This window comes from Somniosus microcephalus, chromosome 1 (genome assembly GCF_052327205.1).
Source record: "Somniosus microcephalus isolate GS21.2 chromosome 1, FLI_Smic_1.0, whole genome shotgun sequence".
NCBI classification, from domain to species: Eukaryota; Metazoa; Chordata; class Chondrichthyes; order Squaliformes; family Somniosidae; genus Somniosus; species Somniosus microcephalus.
In genome coordinates, this window is record NC_140987.1 from 53,737,533 (window position 1) to 53,761,085 (window position 23,553).

General features: G+C 49.2%; 1 protein-coding gene across 2 annotated transcripts in view; it reads right to left on the bottom strand.

Annotated features, from left to right (window-relative positions):
* The window catches only part of lrp2bp (LRP2 binding protein), a 91,691-nt gene that overhangs the window by 57,746 nt on the left and 10,392 nt on the right, over nt 1–23,553 (bottom strand). For both annotated transcript variants that reach the window (XM_085981361.1, XM_085981370.1), the window contains exons 3-4: nt 6,852–6,967; nt 4,131–4,246 (exon numbers count right to left, since the gene is read on the bottom strand). In XM_085981361.1, the coding sequence (XP_085837487.1) occupies nt 4,131–4,246; nt 6,852–6,967 (232 nt within the window). The remainder of the gene's footprint in view (nt 1–4,130; nt 4,247–6,851; nt 6,968–23,553) is intronic.

The following is a 23,553-nucleotide window of genomic DNA, read 5'->3' on the forward strand; positions in this document are numbered from 1 at the left end:
ACATTTTGAAAACCTCTACAAAGACATCCCAATAAACGAAACAAACCCAAGTCAACATCAGGTCACAGAAAAACTCCACACATTAGAAGCAACAATTAAAGACAACCAAAACCCTCTAGACTCCCCAATCACATGGAAAGAACTGGCCACAAAAACAAAATCTCTCCACCTAAAGAAAGCCTGTGGCCCAGACAACATCAAAAATGAAATGCTCAAGTTCAGCAATATGGAGATGCAGGGTGCGGTACTCAAATTATTCAACATCATATTACGTTCAGGCTGTTTTCCCGATATCTGGTGCCAAGGACTAATCTCCCCCATATATAAAAGTGGTAACAAATCAGACCCAAATAACTACCGCGGCATCTGTGTCAACAGTTGTCTAGGGAAGTTATTCTGCAGTATTCTAAATAGTAGATTACTTGATTTTCTTAACAAACATAATATCCTCAGAAAAAACCAAATAGGCTTTCTTCCAAAACACCGCACCGCCGACCATATCTATACCCTTCACACCCTCATTGAAAAACATATACACCAAACAAAAAATGGGAAAATATTCGCCTGTTTCATCGACTTCAAGAAAGCCTTTGACTCTATATGGCACGAAGGGCTCTATTATAAACTTCTTCAGTGTGGAATAGGGGGCAAAGTCTATGACCTTATTAAATCAATGTATCTGAAAAACAAATGCGGGGTCAAAATTGGAGACAAACGCACCGATTTCTTCACCCAGAGAAGAGGCGTCCGGCAGGGCTGCAATTTGAGCCCGACCCTGTTCAACATATACATAAATTAATTAGCAGACATGCTGGAGCAAAGCGAGTCACCAGGTCTCCGTCTCCTGGATGGAGAAGTGAAATCCCTGTTCTATGCGGACGACCTGGTTCTGCTGTCTCCCACAGAACAGGGATTACAGCAACAACTAGACCTACTCGACAAATACTGCCAAAATTGGGCTCTAACAGTAAATCTAAAAAAAACCAACATCATGATTTTTCAAAAAAGGCCCAGATGTCAGGAAAACAAATACCAGTTTACCCTCAGTGATACCACTATAGGACACACTATGAGCTACACCTACCTTGGTCTAACTATTACAGCATCAGGGAGCTTCAACATAGCAGTGAATGCACTAAAAGAAAAAGCCCGAAGAGCCCTATATGCAATAAAAAGAAAATTCTACAACATCCAAATCCCAATCAAAATCTGGCTCAAAATATTTGACAGCATAATCCTGCCCATTGCACTGTACGGTAGTGAAGTATGGGGCCCGCTAAATCACCAAAGCCACACTAAATGGGAAAAACACACAATAGAAGCCCTACATGCAGAATTCTGCCGAAGCATCCTTCGCATCCAAAGAAAAACGCCAACAAATGCATGCAGAGCCGAACTAGGCAGATACCCACTGATAATAAACATCCAAAAACGAGCACTAAACTTCCTAAATCACCTCAAATCTAGCTCCCCAGACACCCTTCATTTCAAAGCCTTTCAGACCCAAGAGCTAAACCCAGAAAAGAGTCCCCTGAGTCAGCTGCTACTGAAACTAAGTACTCAGCCGGACCCTGACCAGCCCCAGACCAACACAGCCGTCCAAACACCAATCCGAGTGAACCAAATCATTAAACAATGCAAAGATACCTACCTGGAACATTGGAACAAAATAACCGAAAGCCAAAGCAGATTAGAATGTTACCGGGCCCTAAAAAGAGAATATAAACTGGCAGACTACCTCACGACCATCAGAGACACAAAACAGAGACAGACCCTCACCAGGTACAGACTAAGCGACCACCAACTGGAAATTGAAAAAGGCAGATACAAGAAATCCTGGCAGCCTAGAGAGAATAGAATATGCGATCAATGTCTGGCCGGCGAGGTTGAAACAGAAATGCATTTCCTCCTAAAATGCGAAAAATTCAACACATCAAGAAACATATTATTCAACAAGCTAAGCCAAACAACCCCAGATTTCAAGGAATTGGATGACCTGTCAAAATTGAGATTAGTCCTGGGAGAAGGAGACAGACCATACCTTGGGGCCAAATATGTAACAACATGTCACAACCTGAGGACTGTTTAAAATTAAGACTGTTTAAAATTAATATTGAACGTACCAAATGAAGTACAAAGACTGTTTAAAATTAATATTGTTTAAAAGTAATATTGTATGTACCCAACAAATGTCAAATCGATTAACACCTACAGAATGTTTGAAAATGTACCTTTTTGCTATGTAAGCTTTGGCAATATGGTTCTCTGTAAACTTTCATGCCAATAAAGCATTTGAATTTGATTTGAATTTGAATTTGAATTTGAGAGAGAGAGAGAGAGAGAGAGAGAGAGGGGGGAAGGAGAGAGGGGGGAAGGAGAGAGAGAGGGGGGAAGGAGAGAGGGGGGAAGGAGCGAGAGAGAGAGAGGGGGGGAAGGAGAGAGAGAGAGAGAGAGAGAGAGAGAGAGAGAGAGAGAGAGGAAGAGAGAGAGAGAGAGGAAGAGAGAGAGAGGAAGAGAGAAGAGAGAAGGAGAGAGAGAGAGAGAGAGAGAGGGAAGGAGAGAGTGAGGGAAGGAGATAGAGAAGAGAGGAAGACACCCCGGCGAAGGGGTTGGACTCAAGAGCCCGGCCTTGGTGACCTGGAGCCCCCGTGCGCGGCCTAGCGCCTCAGGCCCGGCCCGACTCACCTCAGCTCAGCTCCCGAGAGACAGCGAGCGGGGGGAGTGGCGGTGGCGGGCCGGAGCAGGAGCTGAGCCGAGGGGAGTCGGGCCGGGCCTGAGGCGCTAGGCCGCGCACAGGGGCTCCGGGTCACCGCAGCCGGGCTCTGAGTCCAACCCCTTCCCCGGGGTGTCTTCCTCTCTTCTCGATCTCCTTCCCTCACTCTCTCCTTCCCTCTCTCTCTCTCTCTCTCCTTCCCTCTCTCTCTCTCTCTCTCCTTCTCTCTCTCTCTCCTTCCCTCTCTCTCTCTCTCCTTCCCTCTCTCTCTCCTTCCCCTTCTCTCTCTCTCTCTCCTTCCCCTTCTCTCTCTCTCTCTCCTTCCCCTTCTCTCTCTCTCTCTCCTTCCCCTTCTCTCTCTCTCTCTCCTTCCCCTTCTCTCTCTCTCTCTCCTTCCCCTTCTCTCTCTCTCTCTCCTTCCCCTTCTCTCTCTCTCTCTCCTTCCCCTTCTCTCTCTCTCTCTCCTTCCCCTTCTCTCTCTCTCCTTCCCCTTCTCTCTCTCTCTCTCCTTCCCTTCTCTCTCTCTCTCTCCTTCCCCTTCTCTCTCTCTCTCTCCTTCCCCTTCTCTCTCTCTCTCCTTCTCTCTCTCCTTCCCCTTCTCTCTCTCTCCTTCCCCTTCTCTCTCTCTCTCTCCTTCCCCTTCTCTCTCTCTCTCTCCTTCCCCTTCTCTCTCTCTCTCTCCTTCCCCTTCTCTCTCTCTCTCTCCTTCCCCTTCTCTCTCTCTCTCTCCTTCTCTCTCTCCTTCCCCTTCTCTCTCTCTCCTTCCCCTTCTCTCTCTCTCCTTCCCCTTCTCTCTCTCTCTCTCTCCTTCCCCTTCTCTCTCTCTCTCTCCTTCCCCTTCTCTCTCTCTCTCTCTCTCTCCTTCCCCCTCTCTCTCTCTCTCTCTCCTTCCCCTTCTCTCTCTCTCTCTCTCCTTCCCCTTCTCTCTCTCTCTCTCTCCTTCCCCTTCTCTCTCTCTCTCTGCTTCCCCCTCTCTCTCTCTCTGCTTCCCCCTCTCTCTCTCTCTCCCTCTCTCCATCCCGCCCACACACGCCATGAAACGCCCCCCGTGACGCATCATACCGCGGTTCCCCTGTAGGATTGGTCAACCATCACGTCACTCAATGCTAATGCGGCCCGTCGATTTGTCCATCCACTCGTCAGTCATGCTGAAGAAGCTTTGTTAAGTCACGCTGAAGAAGCTTTGTTAAAATGAGTGGATTTTGTCCGTTTTTTGTAAACTGTCCGAACAATTTTTGTCTGACCAAAAAATAAACATGCCTATGACACTCCCCTAATCATAAGCTTTCTTTTGATATAACATATGTGTAGGTACGCTCTATAACTTTTGAGTTTACCGCACGCATACACACAGACAGACAGACTCATTTATATATATAAATAATAAGTAAGAAGAATATATGAACTATTACCTCACCTCTTCAAAGTAGAGTTGTCCCAGTAGGAAAGTTGCTTGCAAATCTCCATCTTTGATCCGTTTCCTTAAGAGGTCATCAGCCTTTTTCACATCAGTGGTATGTTTGAAGTTTGTAGCTGAATATAAAACACAAAAATGTGCATAGTTTCCAACAGAACCTTTAAAGTTTTTGCTTCTAATCTATGCTTTAAGTTAAAGGTAGTGCCATGCTACTGGTACTGTGTCTGTCATTTCACATGCAGTGAGTTCCCAATCTCAGTTGTGCATCAGTGGGGAAATGCTGAGTTGCAAAGGCTGGATGTTTCCCCACAGTGAAGTAGAAAAGAAAAATGATGATTGAATTGATAGGCAAGTCTCTCTGGACATTTTCTTGTACCTTACAGCTGCCAGATCAAGAGTAGTGCTGGCAGCACCTTAGGAAAGGGCTGCAGTTTGACTACTCAGCTGGGAAATGATTTGTTGTGCAGGAAGATCTGGGGAAAAGGTAAGTGGCGCAGCAAATGTGATCATTTATAAATTAAATCTTACTTTTTAAAAATATGATTTTCTTTTTTACCACAATTTTACCACTTTCTCTCTGAAGGCACTGACTCAAGCTGGGGTATGGTTCCATGGTTCCAGAGGGACTGCCTACCCTGTTACCTCACCCGGGGGGCTATTCTTCATGATGGGAACTAGACAGTGACAAGGCAATTTAACCATGTAGGACATCACAGCCGAGCCCAATGCTGTCCTCACCTAATGTCCACACGTGTACTTTCCCGCAAGGGTCACTGAACAGCAATCGGCAGCAGCAATCTTAGTTGGTTTTCCCCTCTGTAGCACAATAAATACAGCTAGAGACCCTTCTGATCTGCATGACTCAATTCCACAATGGGCAGTACACTTTTCGATTGAGCAATGAAAAATGCAGCTTAAAAGGAGTCAAAAACTTGCTCGAATAGGTTTTCTCTATAACTAGCATTTAATGCCTTTTTCTAAATCTTCACTGAAATTTTGTAAAAAATTAGCAAAAGTTTGATGAAGGCTGAAAGGGAATAAAAATGTCTTGTAATTGATATGAAAACACATTTAACATGGTGACACCAATGTTAGGATGCAGATGTGCTTCATGGATCTATGTCACCTCAGCACTGTTTAACTATGGAGACAGAGGGCATTCAACCTTGCAGGAGAATGCTTTCTCTAAGATCATTTATTGCATATAGCGCACCCCACATAAGCTCCACACATTTCATCCCTCCCTACTACTGGAGGAGCTGTGGCCAGAAGGGCATCCTCCTAAACAAATTCTGGCCATGCCCCCACATTCTGCTATTCTAGATAGCAGTATGGGAGACCACAAGGACCATGGCTGGTCTTTCAATCCTAAAGGACACAGCACAGTGCCCGTTGGGCATACCAACTGGAGAAGGAGGGACCCCCCCCATAATGAACAGACTGCCACACAGTCACTACTACTACCAGCATCGCCCCCACCTCTGTGATGAAGTGCAGAACGTTGGACATAAAACCAAAAACAATGAGTGATGTTCAGCCACCACCTGGAACTAGGAAAATACCAAGCTGGCTCCAGCTGTTCTTGGAGGTCACTCAGCACCAACTGCCTCCTCCTCAACACAGCAATCTAATGCATGAAGGACAACAACCCCATCCAACATGACGGCTAGTATGCAGGACATTTCCTCATCTCCATCCCGCTCCCCACCAACCCACCATCATCAGGCTTAAACGATCCCCAGTAAACCAGACCAACCAAGCTTGCTCAAACCCCTGCTCCCAGTCCAAGCACAGTCATACTAAGAAACCTGGATACGCCAATCCATAACCACTATGTAAACATAATGTACAACTGCACCAAAATAAGTGAATGTACTTTTCTGAAAATAAAAAAGATTATAACACTAATTGCTATAAAGAAAATAACTATCTGCCTGGGCACGTCTGAAAGTAGTAATATTGCAAACTGAAAATCGGTACACTATTTTATCAAGAAAGATATGCAGCATATTACCTATACTTTATTATGTAATAGATCTAAGAATATATGTGCACTCCTTTAATACAGGCTTTTTCTGTAAACTGAACTTGTTCATTTAGCAACATAGGAACAGGTATAGACCATTCAGCCCCTCGGGCCTGTTCTGCCATTCAATTAGATCATCCCTGATCTGTATCTTAACTCAATTTACCCATCTTAGTTTCATGTCTCTTAATACCCCTGCCTGACAAAAATCTATCAATCTCAGTTTTGAAATTGACAATTGACCGAGCCTCAACAGCTTTTTGGAGGAGAGAGAGATCCAGATTTCCACTAGCCTTTGTGTGAAGAAGTGTTTCCTGACTTCACCCCTGAATGGCCTAGCTCCCTTGTTCTTGACTCCCACACCAGAGGAAATAGTTTCTCTCTAGCTACACTATCAAATCCTGGGATCATTGTAAACACCTCAATTAGATTACCCCTTAATATTTTATACTCAAGAGAATACAAGCCTAGTCCATGCAACCATTTAAACTGGACTCATGAGATCAGGAAAACTACTGATCAGGAAATTGCTGTGGTATTTCATTCATTCAAATGTATTTTTAAGTATGTTTTCTTTACACCTGATGGTTTTATTTGTTGCAATTGGTTTCTCATTAAAAGGACAGTGAACTCATTTTTCAACAGGACTACTCTCAATTTTTTTTAAACATTCTTGTAGCTGTATCACTAGTTACCTAAATTCCGGGTGGCATTGTTCTTGATCCCACGCTCTTGCAATGTAGGATACTTATTGGTCTGCTTCTGAGGCAACAGTTCACATGTTAACTTGCTTTGATTTGTAGACTGCAACCTGCAATGTATTTCATTATTAGCATGCTGAAAGCTGAGAGGTCAATGGTTTAAAAATAAAGTAATTTTTAAAAAACTTACACATAATCGAATTATTATTTCAAACTTCTACATTTGTCTATACAGCCCTATTAATTTTCCTTTCAAAATTCAATTTATTTTTTAATACTAAAATTCTTGTTGACATGCTGGGCACATCGAGGTAGAAACTGGGCTTCATTGCACCCGTTTTATGGGTGTAAAACAGGGGCGACGAGGGCCAATTTCAGGGATAAATGTCCTGCGCCCAATGGATGCCTGAAAGACTTTGTACCCGCTATCAAGTTGGGCATTTTTCAAGCATTCCTGTCGGTAAACCTAAAACAAGCGTTAGGCCCCTTACTTATATTTTAAAAATATTCCTGTGGTACAGGAGTGCTTCACCAACTCCCCAGTCTCCCAATTGCTCCCGCCCCCACCGTTGTCTCTTCCCACCCCAGGACTTACCTTTGGCTGGCTGCCAGCGAGGCAAGTAACCCAAATTCATCTTTTTAAAATGGGCAAGCTGCCTCAGGCATCGGCAGCTTCCCTAAATAATGTTAATGAGGCCCAAGGCCCAATTTTGAGCTGGCCTTGGGCCTTCCTGGGGTGTGCCTAGGGTTGCCAACTCTGGTTGGAGACATTCCTGGAGGTTTGATCATGTGTCATTCTGACCCATGACATCTGACCATGCGATGTCTGATCACCTGACATGATTTGATGACATGACTTCTACAAATGTTATAGCGTTTACCTTTTGAAGGTTGAATCCGCTGTAGTGGAGCCTTTTTCCTCGTGATTGCGCGCCAGCAGCTGTTGTGCAACAAGTTCCAAGACCAGGAGGCCACTCGTGAGCCGGGCAAGAGGGGACACCGAGGGCGGGCAGGAGGGGGCACCGAGGGCGGGCAGGAGGGGGCACCGAGGGCGGGCAGGAGGGGGCACCGAGGGCGGGCAGGAGGGGACACCGAGGGCGGGCAGGAGAGAAAACGGAGGAACCCCCGCACTTCATAGATCCACTCAGAGTTTCCCCCATTTCAGCACTCAAAATGCCAGACTGCCCTCTCCCCGATTGCAGAGATACCCCGAATGCCCTGTCTCCCCAATACCGACTCCCCCTATCACCCGTCTCCACGATTGCAGAGATCCCGATCGCCCTTTCTCCCCAATTACCGAGACCCCACCCTGAGTGTCGAGAATCCCCCGAATGCTGAAACTCCGATTGCCGAGACCCCCGAATGCCCTGCCTCCCCAATTGCCGAGAACCCCCCAATCACCCTGTCTTCCACATGCCGAGACCCCCCAATCGCCCTGTCTCCCCGAATGCTGAGACCCCCCTGATCGCCCTGTCTCCCCGAATGCTGAGACCCCCCCGATCGCCGTCTCCCCGAATGTGGAGACCCCCCGATCGCCGTCTCCCCGAATGCTGAGACCCCCCGATCGCCCTGTCTCCCCGAATGCTGAGACCCCCCGATCGCCCTGTCTCCCCGAATGCTGAGACCCCCCCGATCGCCCTGTCTCCCAGAATGCGGAGACCCCCCCGATCGCCCTGTCTCCCCGAATGCTGAGACCCCCCCGATCGCCCTGTCTCTCCGAATGCAGAGACCCCCCCGATCGCCCTGTCTCCCAGAATGCTGAGACCCCCCCGATCGCCCTGTCTCCCCGAACGCTGAGACCCCCCCGATCGCCCTGTCTCCCCGAATGCTGAGACCCCCCCGATCGCCGTCTCCCCGAATGCTGAGACCCCCCCGATCGCCGTCTCCCCGAATGCTGAGACCCCCCCGATCGCCCTGTCTCTCCGAATGCTGAGACCCCCCCGATCGCCCTGTCTCTCCGAATGCTGAGACCCCCCAATCGCCCTGTCTCCCCGAATGCTGAGACCCCCCCGATCGCCCTGTCTCTCCGAATGCTGAGACCCCCCCAATCGCCCTGTCTCCCCGAATGCTGAGACCCCCCCGATCGCCCTGTCTCCCCGAATGCTGAGACCCCCCCGATCGCCCTGTCTCCCCGAATGCCGAGATCCCCCCGATCGCCCTGTCTCTCCGAATGCTGAAACCCCCCCGATCGCCCTGTCTCCCCGAATGCTGAGACCCCCCCGATCACCCTGTCTCCCCGAATGCTGAGATCCCCCCGATCGCCCTGTCTCCCCGAATGCTGAGACCCCCCAATCGCCGTTACTCCCCGAATGCTGAGACCCCCCCGATCGCCCTGTCTCCCCGAATGCTGAGACCCCCCGATCGCCGTTACTCCCCGAATGCCGGCTCTCCACCACCCTCCTGACTGTACTCCACGTGGTCGGGGCTCCTTGCAGCGGTGGTCGGGTGACGTCACTGAGCCGGAGGCTTCTCTAACAGCAGCTGGTGATGTCACCGAGCTGGCAGGTGGGGGTCAGGTGCACTGTGGCGGGAAATTTAAATCGCTGATCTCCCGGGCTGCTGGAGGCAGTGCTTGGGAGAGGAACCTACAATTCCGGGAAACTTCTGGTCGTTCCAGGAGGGTTGGGAACCCCAGACCTGCAGCTTATAAAAGGCTGAAGCCCAGACCCCAATTCTAGTCACCTTTGCCCATTTCAGACCAGATGATGATGTGGCCCTTTCCACATATGGATAAAAGCAGCTGATGGCCCTGATTTGGCTGGTGGGCCAGGCAGGCAGGAGAACCGGCTGCAAGGAAGTGAGCCGAGGAGAGCGAGAGAGCACGAGAGAGAGCAGAAAGTACACGAGCAATCAGAAAAAAGACTGCCAACTGAAGGCAGCGACAGCCTCCACTGACAAGAAAAGCCTACTGCACCTAGTATTCCCAGGTGGCCTTCCATCCAAGTACTAACCAGGCCTGTCTCTGTTTAATTCAGAGATCATACGGGATCGGGTACTTTGTTTTATTGGATTTATTCAACATTTAACACATTTACAATATCGTGATCATTTATTTACCAGTTTTTAGATACCGAAAGTAAAGTCATCATTAAAGGCATTATCATTATTATTCTGTTATACTGTACAGTCTTTCTTTTATCACCCATGACATATATTAATCTATTGAACTGGTCAAAAAATGCCATTCTTAAATTCTTTACCGAACAATAAATCCACAAAGCCCGATAATGCTCTTTTAGTCTATATTTGAAATACTCTTTCAGGTTTATTCTGCTCCCCTTATAAAACAGAGCATTCCTTCATTGAATGATCACGAATCTGGCCACACTATACATTAAGTTAATCGCCGCTCCACCAGACTCAGGCAGACTCTCCTGCAAGCCCCAGCTCAAAATAGAGCCCCATGGGATTCCCACTCCCGCTTTTCGGCCTTCATCCAGCAAGAAAACCTCACACAACCGTCAAACATAGTGCTTGAAATCATTTAAATCATAAGACCAGTAAATGGGACAGTCTCATTCCGTGTCCCACACACTGGGCAGGTTGCTGTCTCCACGCGCCCCATCTTACATAATGACCATAGGCATTTGCCGACTGGCGTTCACGCAGTCCTGTCACTCATTCTGTTTTGCTAGCTTATAGGTTCATAGAATCATACAACACAGAAGGATTTACAGGAAACTTTTTTTTTTTATCCGGCACCGACGGGACCGATGTGGTGCCGGTTCATCAAAAATTCTGGATAACCGAACGCTATAGTAAAAGATACGGAGAGCTGACAGCTCCGTATAAAGCAACAAACCCTGAGTGCAGAACAATGGCCTCAAGTTCCAAGCGTCTCTGTAGCTTAGCAACAGCTGCAGCCACACCCTTGCACAGCACCAGATGGAGGAAAGCAAGTACAATATGAAGTAAAACCTACTCCTGAATTTTGCCAGTTAACCAAGATTTCCGGTTATTTAGGTGCCGGTAAATCGAAAGTTTCCTGTCTATTTCTTTTTTTTTTCCTTTTCCCCCCTTCCCCATCTTACTCTGTCTCGCTTGGCACTATGCCTCCCACGGAAACAAACTACAAGCCCTACCCTTCATTGCCTCGTCTTAAGCTTCAAAAGTACCTTTGGTTCACCATTCAATCACTCACTCCCCCAAAGCACTCACTTGTGCAAAAATGCTGCTCCCTGATGCCTCAAAATACAGACAATGGCGAGCAGCCTTTTCTCTCAGGTACGTTTGCCAACTCTGGTTTGACATATACCTGCAGATTTGATCATGTGACACCACCCATGTGATGCTTAATCACATGCCATTTGATCATGTGACATTTTCCCACTATTCGCAAATGTTACTGCATTTACCTTAGTTGAGTGATTATTACCAAGCCCCGAAACAAATATTTGACCTTTTGTTTTATAGCGAGATGAATAACATAATTTATAAATCCAAGAAAAAACACAAAAGAATTAGAAAGATTTAAGAATAAATGACGTTTAAATAAAAACTACGATGTTTCTACATTATCGACTGCAATGAAAAACATCAAGTAAATACCACTGATTCAACAAAAACATATAAGTAACTTCTAACTAAAGTTTTTGTACACTACTGTATTATGAATTTTTATAATATACAGCAAGTTATAAAAATAATAAATAAAACCACCTTATCAATAATAAATAAAACCACGCTTATCAATTACTCCATAAAAGGCGATGAATTAGGAAAGTAATGAAGAGGTTTTTATTAACTAAAGAACAGAGCATGCCTCTCGTGGCCAACTGGTTCCAAGAAGGAAGTGGGTTGCCGAAACACCCACCTTTATACCTGGTCATGTGGGCGGAGCCAGCTGAGGCATGCATTGGTACACAGCGCCAACCAGAGGTAACAATATGCAATAACGATAACAGTAGGATACAATAACAGTGGTTTACCACATTCACCCCTTGTTTAAAATTTAGTCCGGCGGGGTGAAGTGTACTACAAGTTCGTGTAGGTAAGTCTATCAGGAGGCCTTGTATGACGTCCTGATCGTCGTGGTGGCGGCGGCGGTGGTGCAGTATCCAACGTCGAATCTGGTGTCTGGGTGGTCAACGAAGGGTCCTGGGGCTCCGGCATGCCGTCTACAGGGGTTGGGTTGGGAGAAGTGGTGGGGGATAACGGTGGTAATTCAGGGGCACCCGAGGGTGCGAGGTCTCGTATGGAGACCGTGTCCTCCTGCCCGTCTGGGTACGCCACGTAGGCATACTGGGGGTTGGCGTGTAGGAGGTTCACCCTCTCGACCAGGGGGTCCGTTTTATGGGTCCTCACGTGCCTCCGCAGTAGGACGGGCCCAGGGGAAGTCAGCCATGTCGGTAGCGAGGTTCCCGATGTGGACTTCCTGGGGAAAACGAACATTTGCTCATGAGGGGTGGCATTAGTGGCAGTACAAAGCAGTGACCGGATGGAGTGGAGCGCCGCAGGGAGGACCTCCTGCCAGCGAGAGGTCAGAAGGCCCTTAGATTTTAAGGCTAAGAGGACGGCCTTCCAAACCGTCGCGTTCTCTCTTTTCACCTGGCCGTTCCCCCGGGGGTTGTAGCTGGTGGTCCCGCTCGTAGCAATACCTCTCGCGAGCAGGTACTGACGAAGTTCGTCGCTCATGAAAGATGAGCCCCTGTCGCTATGTATATAGCTAGGGAACCCGAACAGGGCGAAGAGGTCATTCAGACATTTGATGACCGTGGTACTGGTCATGTCTGGGCAAGGGATGGCGAACGGGAAACGGGAGTACCCATCAATTATGTTGAGGAAGTACACGTTGCGGTCAGAGGAGGGGAGGGGCCCTTTAAAATCGACGCTCAGGCGCTCGAAGGGGCGAGTGGCCTTGATCAGGCTTGCTCTGTCTGGCCTATAAAAATGCGGTTTGCACTCGGCACAGATTTGGCAGTTCCTGGTCATGGTCCCGACCTCCTCGATGGAGTAGGGCAGGTTACGGGATTTGATGAAATGGAAGAACCTGGTGACCCCCGGGTGGCAGAGGTCATTGTGGAGGGACTGCAGTCTATTAACCTGCGCGTTGGCGCATGTACCACGTGATAGGGCATCTGGGGGCTCATTGAGTTTCCCGGGCCGGTACAAGATATCGTAATTGTAGGTGGAGAGTTCAATTCTCCACCTCAAGATCTTGTCGTTCTTGATTTTGCCCCTCTGCTTATTATTGAACATAAAAGCAACTGAACGCTGGTCAGTGAGAAGGGTAAACCGTTTTCCGGCCAGGTAATGCCTCCAGCGACGCACCGCTTCCACAAAAGCCTGGGCCTCCTTTTCGACAGAGGAGTGTCGAATCTCGGGGCCCTGGGGGGTCCTTGAGAAAAAGGCCACGGGTCTCCCCGCCTGGTTAAGGGTCGCAGCTAGGGCGAAGTCGGATGCATCGCTCTCCACTTGGAAGGGGATGGACTCATCCACTGCGTGCATTGTGGCCTTCGCAATATCGCTCTTGATAAGAGTGAAGGCTGCACACGCCTCTGGTGTCAGGGGGAAGGAGGTGGATTTGATGAGGGGTCTGGCTTTGTCCGCATAGTGGGGCACCCACTGAGCATAGTAAGAGAAAAACCCCAGGCATCTCTTCAGTGCTTTTTGGCAGTGGGGGAGGGGGAGCTCCATAAGGGGCGCATTCTGTCGGGGTCGGGCCCGATGACTCCGTTCTCCACTACGCAGCCGAGAATGGCAAGGCGTTTGGTGCGAAACATACATTTCTCCTTATTGTACGTTAGGTTCAGCCGCTGGGCCGTACGGAGGAATTTTTCTAGATTAACGTCATGGTCCTGCTGGTCGTGGCCGCAGATGGTGACGTTATCCAGGTAGGGAAAGGTGGCCTGCAGCGCGTTCTGGTCAACCATCCGGTCCATCTCCCTTTGGAAGACCGAAACCCCGTTGGTGACGCCGAAGGGAAACCTAAGGAAGTGGTAGAGGCGGCCATTCGCCTCGAAGGCAGTATACTGGCGGTCCTCATGGCGGATGGGGAGTTGGTGGTATGCTGACTTAAGGTCAATGGTGGAGAATACTCTGTATTGCGCAATCTGATTGACCATATCAGATATGCGAGGAAGGGGGTATGCGTCCAGCTGAGTGTACCGGTTTATGGTTTGGCTGTAGTCAATGACCAGGCGACATTTATCGGTGGTTTTAACAACTACAACCTGGGCTCGCCAGGGGCTGGTGCTCCCTTCGATAATGCCCTCCTTCAGGAGCCGCTCCACCTCAGAGCTAATAAAAGCTCTGTCCCCGGCGCTGTACCGCCTGCTCTTGGTAGCGATGGGTTTACAGTCGCGGGTGAGGTTAGCGAACAAGGGAGGGGGGGGGGACTTTGAGTGTGGAAAGGCTGCAAGTGGTGTGCGGCGGGCGATTTAAAAGGTGTTGGTTGCAGACTGAGTGGGGGGAGGGGTCCACCGTATGCTAATATGACACTTTTAAGGTGGCACTGAAAATCCAACCCTAGCAGCACGGCAGCGCAAAGACGGGGCAGGACAAGAAGTTTAAAATTTTTATATTCTGTGCCCCTAACCGAAAGGGTCACCACACAGTAGCCGCCGACGTCCATTGAATGGGACTTAGACGCCATAGAAATCCGATGGCGCGTTGGCAGGACCGTGAGGGAGTGGCTACGTACCGTGTCGGGGTGAATAAAACTCTCTGTGCTCCCGCTGTCAAATAGGCAAGTGGTGGCGCGGCCGTTTACCGTGATGTCCATCATGGACCTGGACAGATGATGAGGCAGGGCTTGATCCAGCGTAACGGAGGCCAGTGTATGGCTTAGTGAGTCGATATGGTCATCCGACGAGACGGTGGTCGAGTCCGGAGACAAAATGGCGGCGGCCATGATTCAGGTCCCCACGTGGCCGGAGGTGCACAAAATGGCAGATAAGATGGCTGCTCCCACGGTTCGCACGCGGCGCTGCTGGCGTTCGCGGGTTTCCCCCTGCAGGCATTGGCGTAATGGCCTTTCTTCCCGCAGCCCGAGCAGGTAGCGGTCTTAGCCGGGCAGCGCGCTCTAGGGTGTTTTAACTGGCCACAGAAAAAGCATTTTTGGGCCCGGTTGATTTCGGGACATCGCTGCAGCAGTTGGTACCGGGGGCGGCGGTCCCATGTCCCAAGGTCGCGATGGCCATGGCGCGGCGCCGTTACGTGAGTATGCTTCGAGGTTTCGGTGGGCCGCATCTAACGAGAGCGCAAGGGCTACGGCCGTCTTCAGGTCGAGCTCCTTGCTTTCGAGCAGTCTCTGCCGGGAGTAGTCGGACTGGAGGCCCCTAACGAAGGCGTCACAGGTAAGTCCCTCCGCGTGCCCCGCAGCCGTTACCTCCTTACAGTTGCAGTCCCTGCAGAGTGTCTGTAACGCCCGTAAAAATGCCTCTACCGATTCCCCCGGTGGCTGCCTGCGGGATCCCAAGAGGTGTCTGGCGTAAATCGTGTTCACTGGGCGCGTGTATTGCCCTTTTAGTAGTTCGAGGGCCGCCGTGTACGTAGTAGCGTCCCGGATGAGTGTATATACTTGAGGGCTCACCTGGGCGGTCAAAACTTTTAGTTTGTTCTCCTCCGATGTCACGGCGGAGGCTTCTAGGAAGGATGCAAAGCAGCTCAGCCAGTGTTCGAAATTGGTCGATGAACCCGCTGCTTGAGGGTCGAGGTCCAGGCATGCTGGTCTGAGGGCTCGCAGCAACGCCTGCTGTTGTTGCTGCTCAGTTCCGGACATTTTACTTTTAGTTAATAAAATTGATACGCTTATCAATTACTCCATAAAAGGCGATGAATTAGGAAAGTAATGAAAAGGTTTTTATTAACTAAAGAACAGAGCATGCCTCTCGTGGCCAACAGGTTCCAAGAAGGAAGTGGGTTGCCGAAACACCCACCTTTATACCTGGTCATGTGGGCGGAGCCAGCTGAGGCATGCATTGGTACACAGCGCCAACCAGAGGTAACAATATGCAATAACGATAACAGTAGGATACAATAACAGTGGTTTACCACACCTTAGTTGAGTGATTACCAAGCCCCGAAACAAATATTTGACCTTTTGTTTTATAGCGAGATGAATAACACAATTTATAAATCCAAGAAAAAACACAAAAGAATTAGAAAGATTTAAGAATAAATGACGTTTAAATAAAAACTACGATGTTTCTACATTATCGACCGCAATGAAAAACATCAAGTAAATACCACTGATTCAACAAAAACATATAAGTAACTTCTAACTAAAGTTTTTGTACACTACTGTATTATGAATTTTTATAATATACAGCAAGTTATAAAAATAATAAATAAAACCACCACCAAACCTAATTCAATTCACTGACTCTCACACCCTACCACTGAAGCCTAGCTTCAGGGAGATGAGGCTCATTCCTCAGGGAGAAGCACCAAAGCTGCCTGACTGTCGTAATAAAACACATTATACAACGGCGCACATCACAGGCCAACATGAACTCTCCATCCCTACAGTTTGTGTCGCTCTCTCTCCGTCCCCAGTTTGCGTTTCTCTCCCTTCCACTCCCCAGTTTCTATTTCTCTATCTCCCTCTTCTACTTTGTGTTTTTCTCTCTCTCCCCCAAGTTTGTGTTTCTCTCGCTCCCCCAGTTTGTGTTGCTCTCTCCCCCCGTTTGTTTCTCTCCCCCAGTGTTTCTCTCCCCCAGTTTGTTTCTCTCCCCACCCCAGTTTGTTTCTCTCTCTCGCCCCGCGGTTTGTGTTTCTCCCCCTCCCAGTTGGTGTTTCTCTCTTCCCCCCAGTTTGTTTCTCCCCCCCCCCGTTTGTGTTTCGCTCCCCCCCCGGTTTGTGTTTCTCTCTCCTCCCCCCAGGTTGTGTTTCTCTCTCCCCCCCCCCCACAAGTTTGTGTTTCTCTCTCCTCCCCCCCCCCCAAGTTTGTGTTTCTCTCTCCTCCCCCCGGTTTGTGTTTCTCTCTCCCCCCCCCCCCACAAGTTTGTGTTTCTCTCTCCTCCCCCCAGTTTGTCTTTCTCTCTCCTCCCCCCGTTTGTGTTTCTCTCTCTTCCCCCCGTTTGTGTCTCTCTCTTCCCCCGGTTTGTGTTTCTCTCTCCTCCCCCCGGTTTGTGTTTCTCTCTTCCCCCCCAGTTTGTGTTTCTCTCTCCTCCCCCCAGTTTGTGTTTCTCTCTCCTCCCCCCCAGTTTGTGTTTCTCTCTCCTCCCCCCAGTTTGTGTTTCTCTCTCCTCCCCCCCAGTTTGTGTTTCTCTCTCCTCCCCCCCAGATTGTGTTTCTCTCTTCCCCCCAGTTTGTTTCTCTCTTCCCACCAGTTTGTGTTTCTCTCTCTTCCCCCCGTTTGTGTTTCTCTCTTCCCCCCAGTTTGTCTTTCTCTCTCCTCCCTCCCCAGATTGTGTTTCTCTCCCCCCCAGTTTGTGTTTCTCTTTCGTCCCCCAGTTTGTGTTTCTCTCCTCCCCCCAGTTTGTTTCTCTCCTCCCCCCAGTTTGTTTCTCTCCTCCCCCCAGTTTGTTTCTCTCTCCTCCCCCCAGTTTGTTTCTCTCTCCTCCCCCCAGTTTGTGTTTCTTTCTCCTCCCCCCAGTTTGTTTCTCATTCCTCCCCCCAGTTTGTTTCTCATTCCTCCCCCCAGTTTGTTTCTCATTCCTCCCCCCAGTTTGTTTCTCATTCCTCCCCCGTTTGTTTCTCTCTCCCCCCCGTTTGTGTATCTCTCTCCTCCCCCCAGTTTGTGTTTCTCTCTCCTCCCCCCAGTTTGTGTTTCTCTCTCCTCCCCCCCCAGTTTGTGTTTCTCTCTCCTCCCCCCCCCAAGTTTGTGTTTCTCTCTCCTCCCCCCAGTTTGTGTTTCTCTCTCCTCCCCCCCCCAAGTTTGTGTTTCTCTCTCCTCCCCGCAGTTTGTGTTTCTCTCTCCTCCCCGCAGTTTGTGTTTCTCTCTCCTCCCCAGTTTGTGTTTCTCTCTCCTCCCCCCAGTTTGTGTTTCTCTCTCCTCCCCCCAGTTTGTGTTTCTCTCTCCTCCCCCCAGTTTGTGTTACTCTCTCCTCCCCCCAGTTTGTGTTTCTCTCTTCCCCGCAGTTTGTGTTTCTCTCTCCTCCCCCCCAGTTTGTGTTTCTCTCTCCTCCCTCCCCAGATTGTGTTTCGCTCTCCCCCCCAGTTTGTGTTTCTCTTTCGTCCCCCCAGTTTGTGTTTCTCTCCTCCCCCCAGTTTGTGTTTCTCTCTCCTCCCCCCCAAAGTTTGTGTTTCTCTCTCCCCCCCAGTTTGTGTTTCTCTCTCCTCCCCCCCCAAGTTTGTGTTTCTCTCTCCTCCCCCCCCAAGTTTGTGTTTCTCTCTCCTCCCCCCAAGTTTGTGTTTCTCTCTCCCCCCCCGTTTGTGTTTCTCTCTCCCCCCCCAGTTTGTGTTTCTCTCTCCCCCCCAGATTGTGTTTCTCTCTCCCCCCAGATTGTGTTTCTCTCTCCCCCCCGAGATTGTGTTTCTCTCTCCCCCCCAGATTGTGTTTCTCTCTCTCCCCCCCAGAAGATTGTGTTTCTCTCTCCCCTCCAGAAGATTGTGTTTCTCTACTCGCACCCCCCCCCAAGATTGTGTTTCTCTCCCCCTCCAAGATTGTGTTTCTCTCCACCCCCCAGATTGTGTTTCTCTCCCCCCCCGCAGATTGTGTTTCTCTCCCCCCCCCAGATTGTGTTTCTCTCCCCCCCCAAGATTGTGTTTCTCTCCCCCCCCAGATTGTGTTTCTCTCCCCCCCCCCAAGATTGTGTTTCCTCTCCCCCCCAGATTGTGTTTCTCTCTCCCCCCCAGATTGTGTTTCTCTCTCCCCCCCAGATTGTGTTTCTCTCTCCCCCCCAGATTGTGTTTCTCTCTCCCCCCCAGATTGTGTTTCTTTCTCCCCCCCCCAAGTTTGTGTTTCTCTCCCCCCCAAGATTGTGTTTCTCTCTCCCCCCAGATTGTGTTTCTCTCTCCCCCCCAGATTGTGTTTCTCTCTCCCCCCCAGATTGTGTTTCTCTCTCTCCCAAGATTGTGTTTCTCTCTCTCCCCCCCAAGATTGTGTTTCTCTCCCCCCCCAAGATTGTGTTTCACACCCCCCCAGATTGTGTTTCTCTCCCCCCCCCCAAGATTGTGTTTCGCACCCCCCCAGATTGTGTTTCTCTCCCCCCCCCAAGATTGTGTTTCTCTCCCCCCCCCCAGATTGTGTTTCTCTCCCCCCCCAGATTGTGTTTCTCTCTCCCCCCCCCCAGATTGTGTTTCTCTCCCCCAAGATTGTGTTTCTCTCTCCCCCCCCAAGATTGTGTTTCTCTCTCCCCCCAAGATTGTGTTTCTCTCTCCCCCCAAGATTGTGTTTCTCTCTCCCCCCAAGATTGTGTTTCTCTCTCCCCCCCAAGATTGTGTTTCTCTCTCCCCCCCCAAGATTGTGTTTCGCTCTCCCCCCCGCAAGATTGTGTTTCTCTCTCTCTACCCCCCAGATTGTGTTTCTCTCCCCCCCCAAGATTGTGTTTCTCTCCCCCCCCAGATTGTCTTTCTCTCCCTCCACAAGATTGTGTTTCTCTCCCCCCCACCCCCCCAAGATTGGGTTTCTCTCCCCCCACCCCCCAGGATTGTATTTCTCTCCCCCCACCCCCCCCAAGATTGTTTTTCTCGCTCCCCCCCAAGATTGTGTTTCTCTCTTCCCCTCCCAAGATTGTGTTTCTCTCTTCCCCCCCCCAAGATTGTGTTTCTCTCCCCCCCCCCTCCCAAGTTTGTGTTTCTCTCCCCCCCCTCCCAAGTTTGTGCTTCTCTCTCAGTACTCATGGTGTTTCCAGGCGATTTTGGTTTGCCCTGATGGCATCACAGCCGGCAATGAAGTGGTGTTTCCGAATAGCGGGGCTCAAAGAAGGCGGTTTGGTTGCAAGCCACAACAGCCAAGGTACTGCTCATGTGCGAACCGCGTATACAAGGACCGTTTCTCCTGAGTCGCCAGCACCATTCCGGTAGACTCCAGCCGAAAGTGAGAGGGTTGGGAGCCCTAGACATGCCCTTTGTGCGCAGGGTCTATTTCAGGCCTGAATATGGGTCTAAAGCAATTTCTGCCCCGTGTGTACTAGGGAAAAGAGTTCCCTCCCTTCACTTCCCCAGTGGGCTGTTTAAATCATTTTGCCCAAACAACACATATTCCTTAATTCTGCCTCCTGCTCCTTTTGTGGGAGATTGGGTAAAGATAGCTAAGAATGAAGTGGAAAGAGACCCAAGAGTCTTAATAGACTTGACAGAAAACATGTCCAACCAATGCAGAGCAGCAATCAACAAACCCAATTGTATAAAAACAGAAAATGCTGGAGATACTCAGCAGGACAGGCAGCATCTGTGAAGAGAGAAACAGAGTTAACGTTTCAGGTCGATGACCTTTCGTCAGAACTGGAAATAAGCAGGAAATGGAACAGATTTTTAAGCAAGTGTAGGGGCTGGGAAAGGGGGGATGGGATGAAAGAACAAAAGGGAAGGTCTGTGATAGGATAGAAGGCAGGAGAGGTTAAGAGATATTCAAGGCAAAAGGAGATGGTAATGGGACAGGTTAAGAAACAAAGGATGGCTCTAGATGAAGTGTGAATTGCGCTGGCAGAATGAAAGACAGCTGCCATGTGGGAGAGAAGAACAGAAGGCACAAACAAAAAGTGTGGATAAAATAAAAATATATATATGATAGGGGCCGAGGTTATGATCTGAAATTGTTGAACTCTATGTTGAGCCCAGAAGGCTGTAAAGTGCCTACTCGAAAGATGAGGTGCTGTTCCTCGAGCTTACGTTGAGCTGAGGACGGTGAGGTTTGAGTGGGAGTAGAGCGGAGAATTAAAGTGACAGGCGACCGGAAGCTTGGGGTCCCCCTTATAGACTGAACGGAGGTGTTCCGCAAAGCGGTCACCCAATCTGCATTTGGTCTCCCCAATGTAGAGGAGACCACATCGTGAGCACCGAATACAGTATACTAAATTGCAAGAAGTACAAGTAAATCGCTGTTTCACCTGGAAGGGGTGTTTGGGGCCCTGGACAGTGGGAAGGGGGGAAGTATAAGGGCATGTGTTTAGCATCTCCTGCGCTTGAATGGGAAAGTGCCGGGCGAAGGGGAAGGGGTGTTGGGGATGATAGAGTGGACCAGGGTGTTGCGGAGGGAGTGGTCCCTTCGGAATGCTGAAAGGGGAGGTGAGGGGAAGATGTGTTTGGTGGTGGGATCACGCTGGAGGTGGCGGAAATGGCGGAGGATGATCCGTTGAATGTGGAGGCTAGTGGGGTGAAAGGTGTGGACAAGGGGAACTCTATCGTGGTTCCGGGAGGGAGGGGCAGGGGTGAGGGCAGAAGTGCGGGAGATAGAACGGACACGGTCAACTACAGTAGAGGGGAATCCTCGGCTGAGGAAACGTTAACTCTGTTTCTCTCTTCACAGATGCTGCCTGACCTGCTGAGTATCTCCAGCATTTTCTGTTTTTATTTCAGATTTCCAGCATCTGCAGTATTTTCTTTTTGTACACCCAATAGTATGTTGAACTAGATAGTCAAAACAGTAGAATAGAAGTCAGAAGAAGTCATGATCAAACTTGAGTATCTTGAGTAGTGTACTCAGCCAAGACACAAGGGAGACATTCAAGCATGGAAGGCAATGCAGACAAGAGCCATGAGGCTGATCCCTGAGATATGAGGAAAGACTAGAGAGATCCAGGCTTTACTGTGTGGATAGGAGGTGTCTAAGAGGTGATCTTCTAAAGGTATATAGAATAGTAAAGGGCATGGAAAAGGTAAATCCAGAATATTACTTTAAATTTAATTCTGGGTGTAGGACAAGGAGACAGGTTAAAACTTGTAAAAAGTAACTTTAGGATTGATATCAGGAGATTCTTCTTTATGTAGAGAGTGATCAATACTTAGAATCTTTGAAAGTGACAGGACAAGTTGAGAAGGCTGTTAAGAAAGCATATGGGATCCTTGGCTTTATTAATAGAGGCATAGAGTACAAAAGCAAGGAAGTTATGCTAAACCTTTATAAAACACTGGTTAGACCTCAGCTGGAGTATTGTGCCCAATTCTGGGCACCACACTTTAGGAAGGATGTCAAGGCCTTGGAGAAGGGGCAGAGGAGATTTACCAGAATGGTACCAGGGATGAGGGCCTTCAGTTATGTGGAGAGACTAGAGAAGCTGGGGTTATTTTCCTCAGAGCAGAGAATGTTAAGGAGAGATTTTTAGCTGTGCTCAAAATTATGAGGGATTTTGATAAAGTAAATAAGGAGAAACTGTTTCCACTGGTGGATGGGTCAGTAACCAGAGGACACACATTTAAGATAATTGGCAAAAGAACCAGAGGGGAGATGAGGGGAATTTTTATACGCAGTGAGTTGTTATGATCTGCAATGCACTGCCTCGAAAGGGTGGTGGAAGTAGATTCAATAGTAACTTTCAAAAGGGCTGGCACAGGCATAATAGGACGAATGTCCTCCTTCTGTGCTGTGAATACTATCATTCTTAGTGCTTTGGGACATTTCTTAGAGGTGTGATAAAGAGCTTGAAGATGTGTACTTGAAGAGCCTAAACTACAGGGCTACGGTGTGGAGATGCACTCACAAGACAGTCCAGAATGTCACCCGAGCACAACGCAATGCCATCCACGCTCGCGAGACCAACCGCAACATCGTCATCAAACCAGCAGACAAAGGAGGAGCCATCGTCATACAGAACAGAACGGACTATTGCAAAGAAGCATACTGACAACTGGACAACCAGGAACACTACAGACAGTTACCCGCAGATCCGACCAAAGAACACACCCGCCAACTCAACAGACTGATCAAGACCTTCGATCCAGACCTTCAAAGCATCCTACGCACTCTGATCCCACGTACTCCCCGCGTGGGAGATTTCTACTGCCTCCCAAAGATACACAAAGCCAACACACCCGGACGTCCTATCGTATCAGGCAACGGAACCCGGTGTGAGAACCTCTCTGGATACGTCGAGGGCATCCTGAAACCCATCGTACAGGGAACCCCAGCTTCTGTCGCGACACTTCAGACTTCTTACAGAAACTCAGCACCCACGGACCAATGGAACCAGGAACACTCCTCGCCACGATGGACGCCTCGGCACTCTACACCAGTATCCCCCACGATGACGGCATCGCTGCGACAGCCTCAGTACTCAACACCAACGACGCCATCCTACAACTCATCCGCTTCATCCTTGACCACAATGTCTTCACCTTCAACAACCAGTTCTTCACCCAAACACACGGAACAGCCATGGGGACCAAATTCGCACCCCAATACGCCAACATCTTCATGCACAAGTTCGAGCAAGACTTCTTCGCTGCACAGGACCTCCAACCAACGCTATACACCAGATACATCGACGACATTTTCTTCCTATGGACCCACGGTGAAGAATCACTGAAAAGACTACACGATAACATCAACAAGTTCCATCCCACCATCAAACTCACCATGGACTACTCCTCAGAATCGGTTTCATTCTTGGACACACGAATCTCCATCAAAGACGGACACCTCAGCACTTCACTCTACCGCAAGCCCACGGACAACCTCAGGATGCTCCACTTCTCCAGCTTCCACCCTAATCACGTTAAAGAAGCCATCCCCTATGGACAAGCCCTGCGAATACACAGGATCTGCTCAGACGAGGAGGAACGCGATGGATACCTACAGACGCTGAAAGACGCCCTCGTAAGAACGGAATATGACGCTCGACTCGTCGATCGACAGTTCCGATGGGCCACA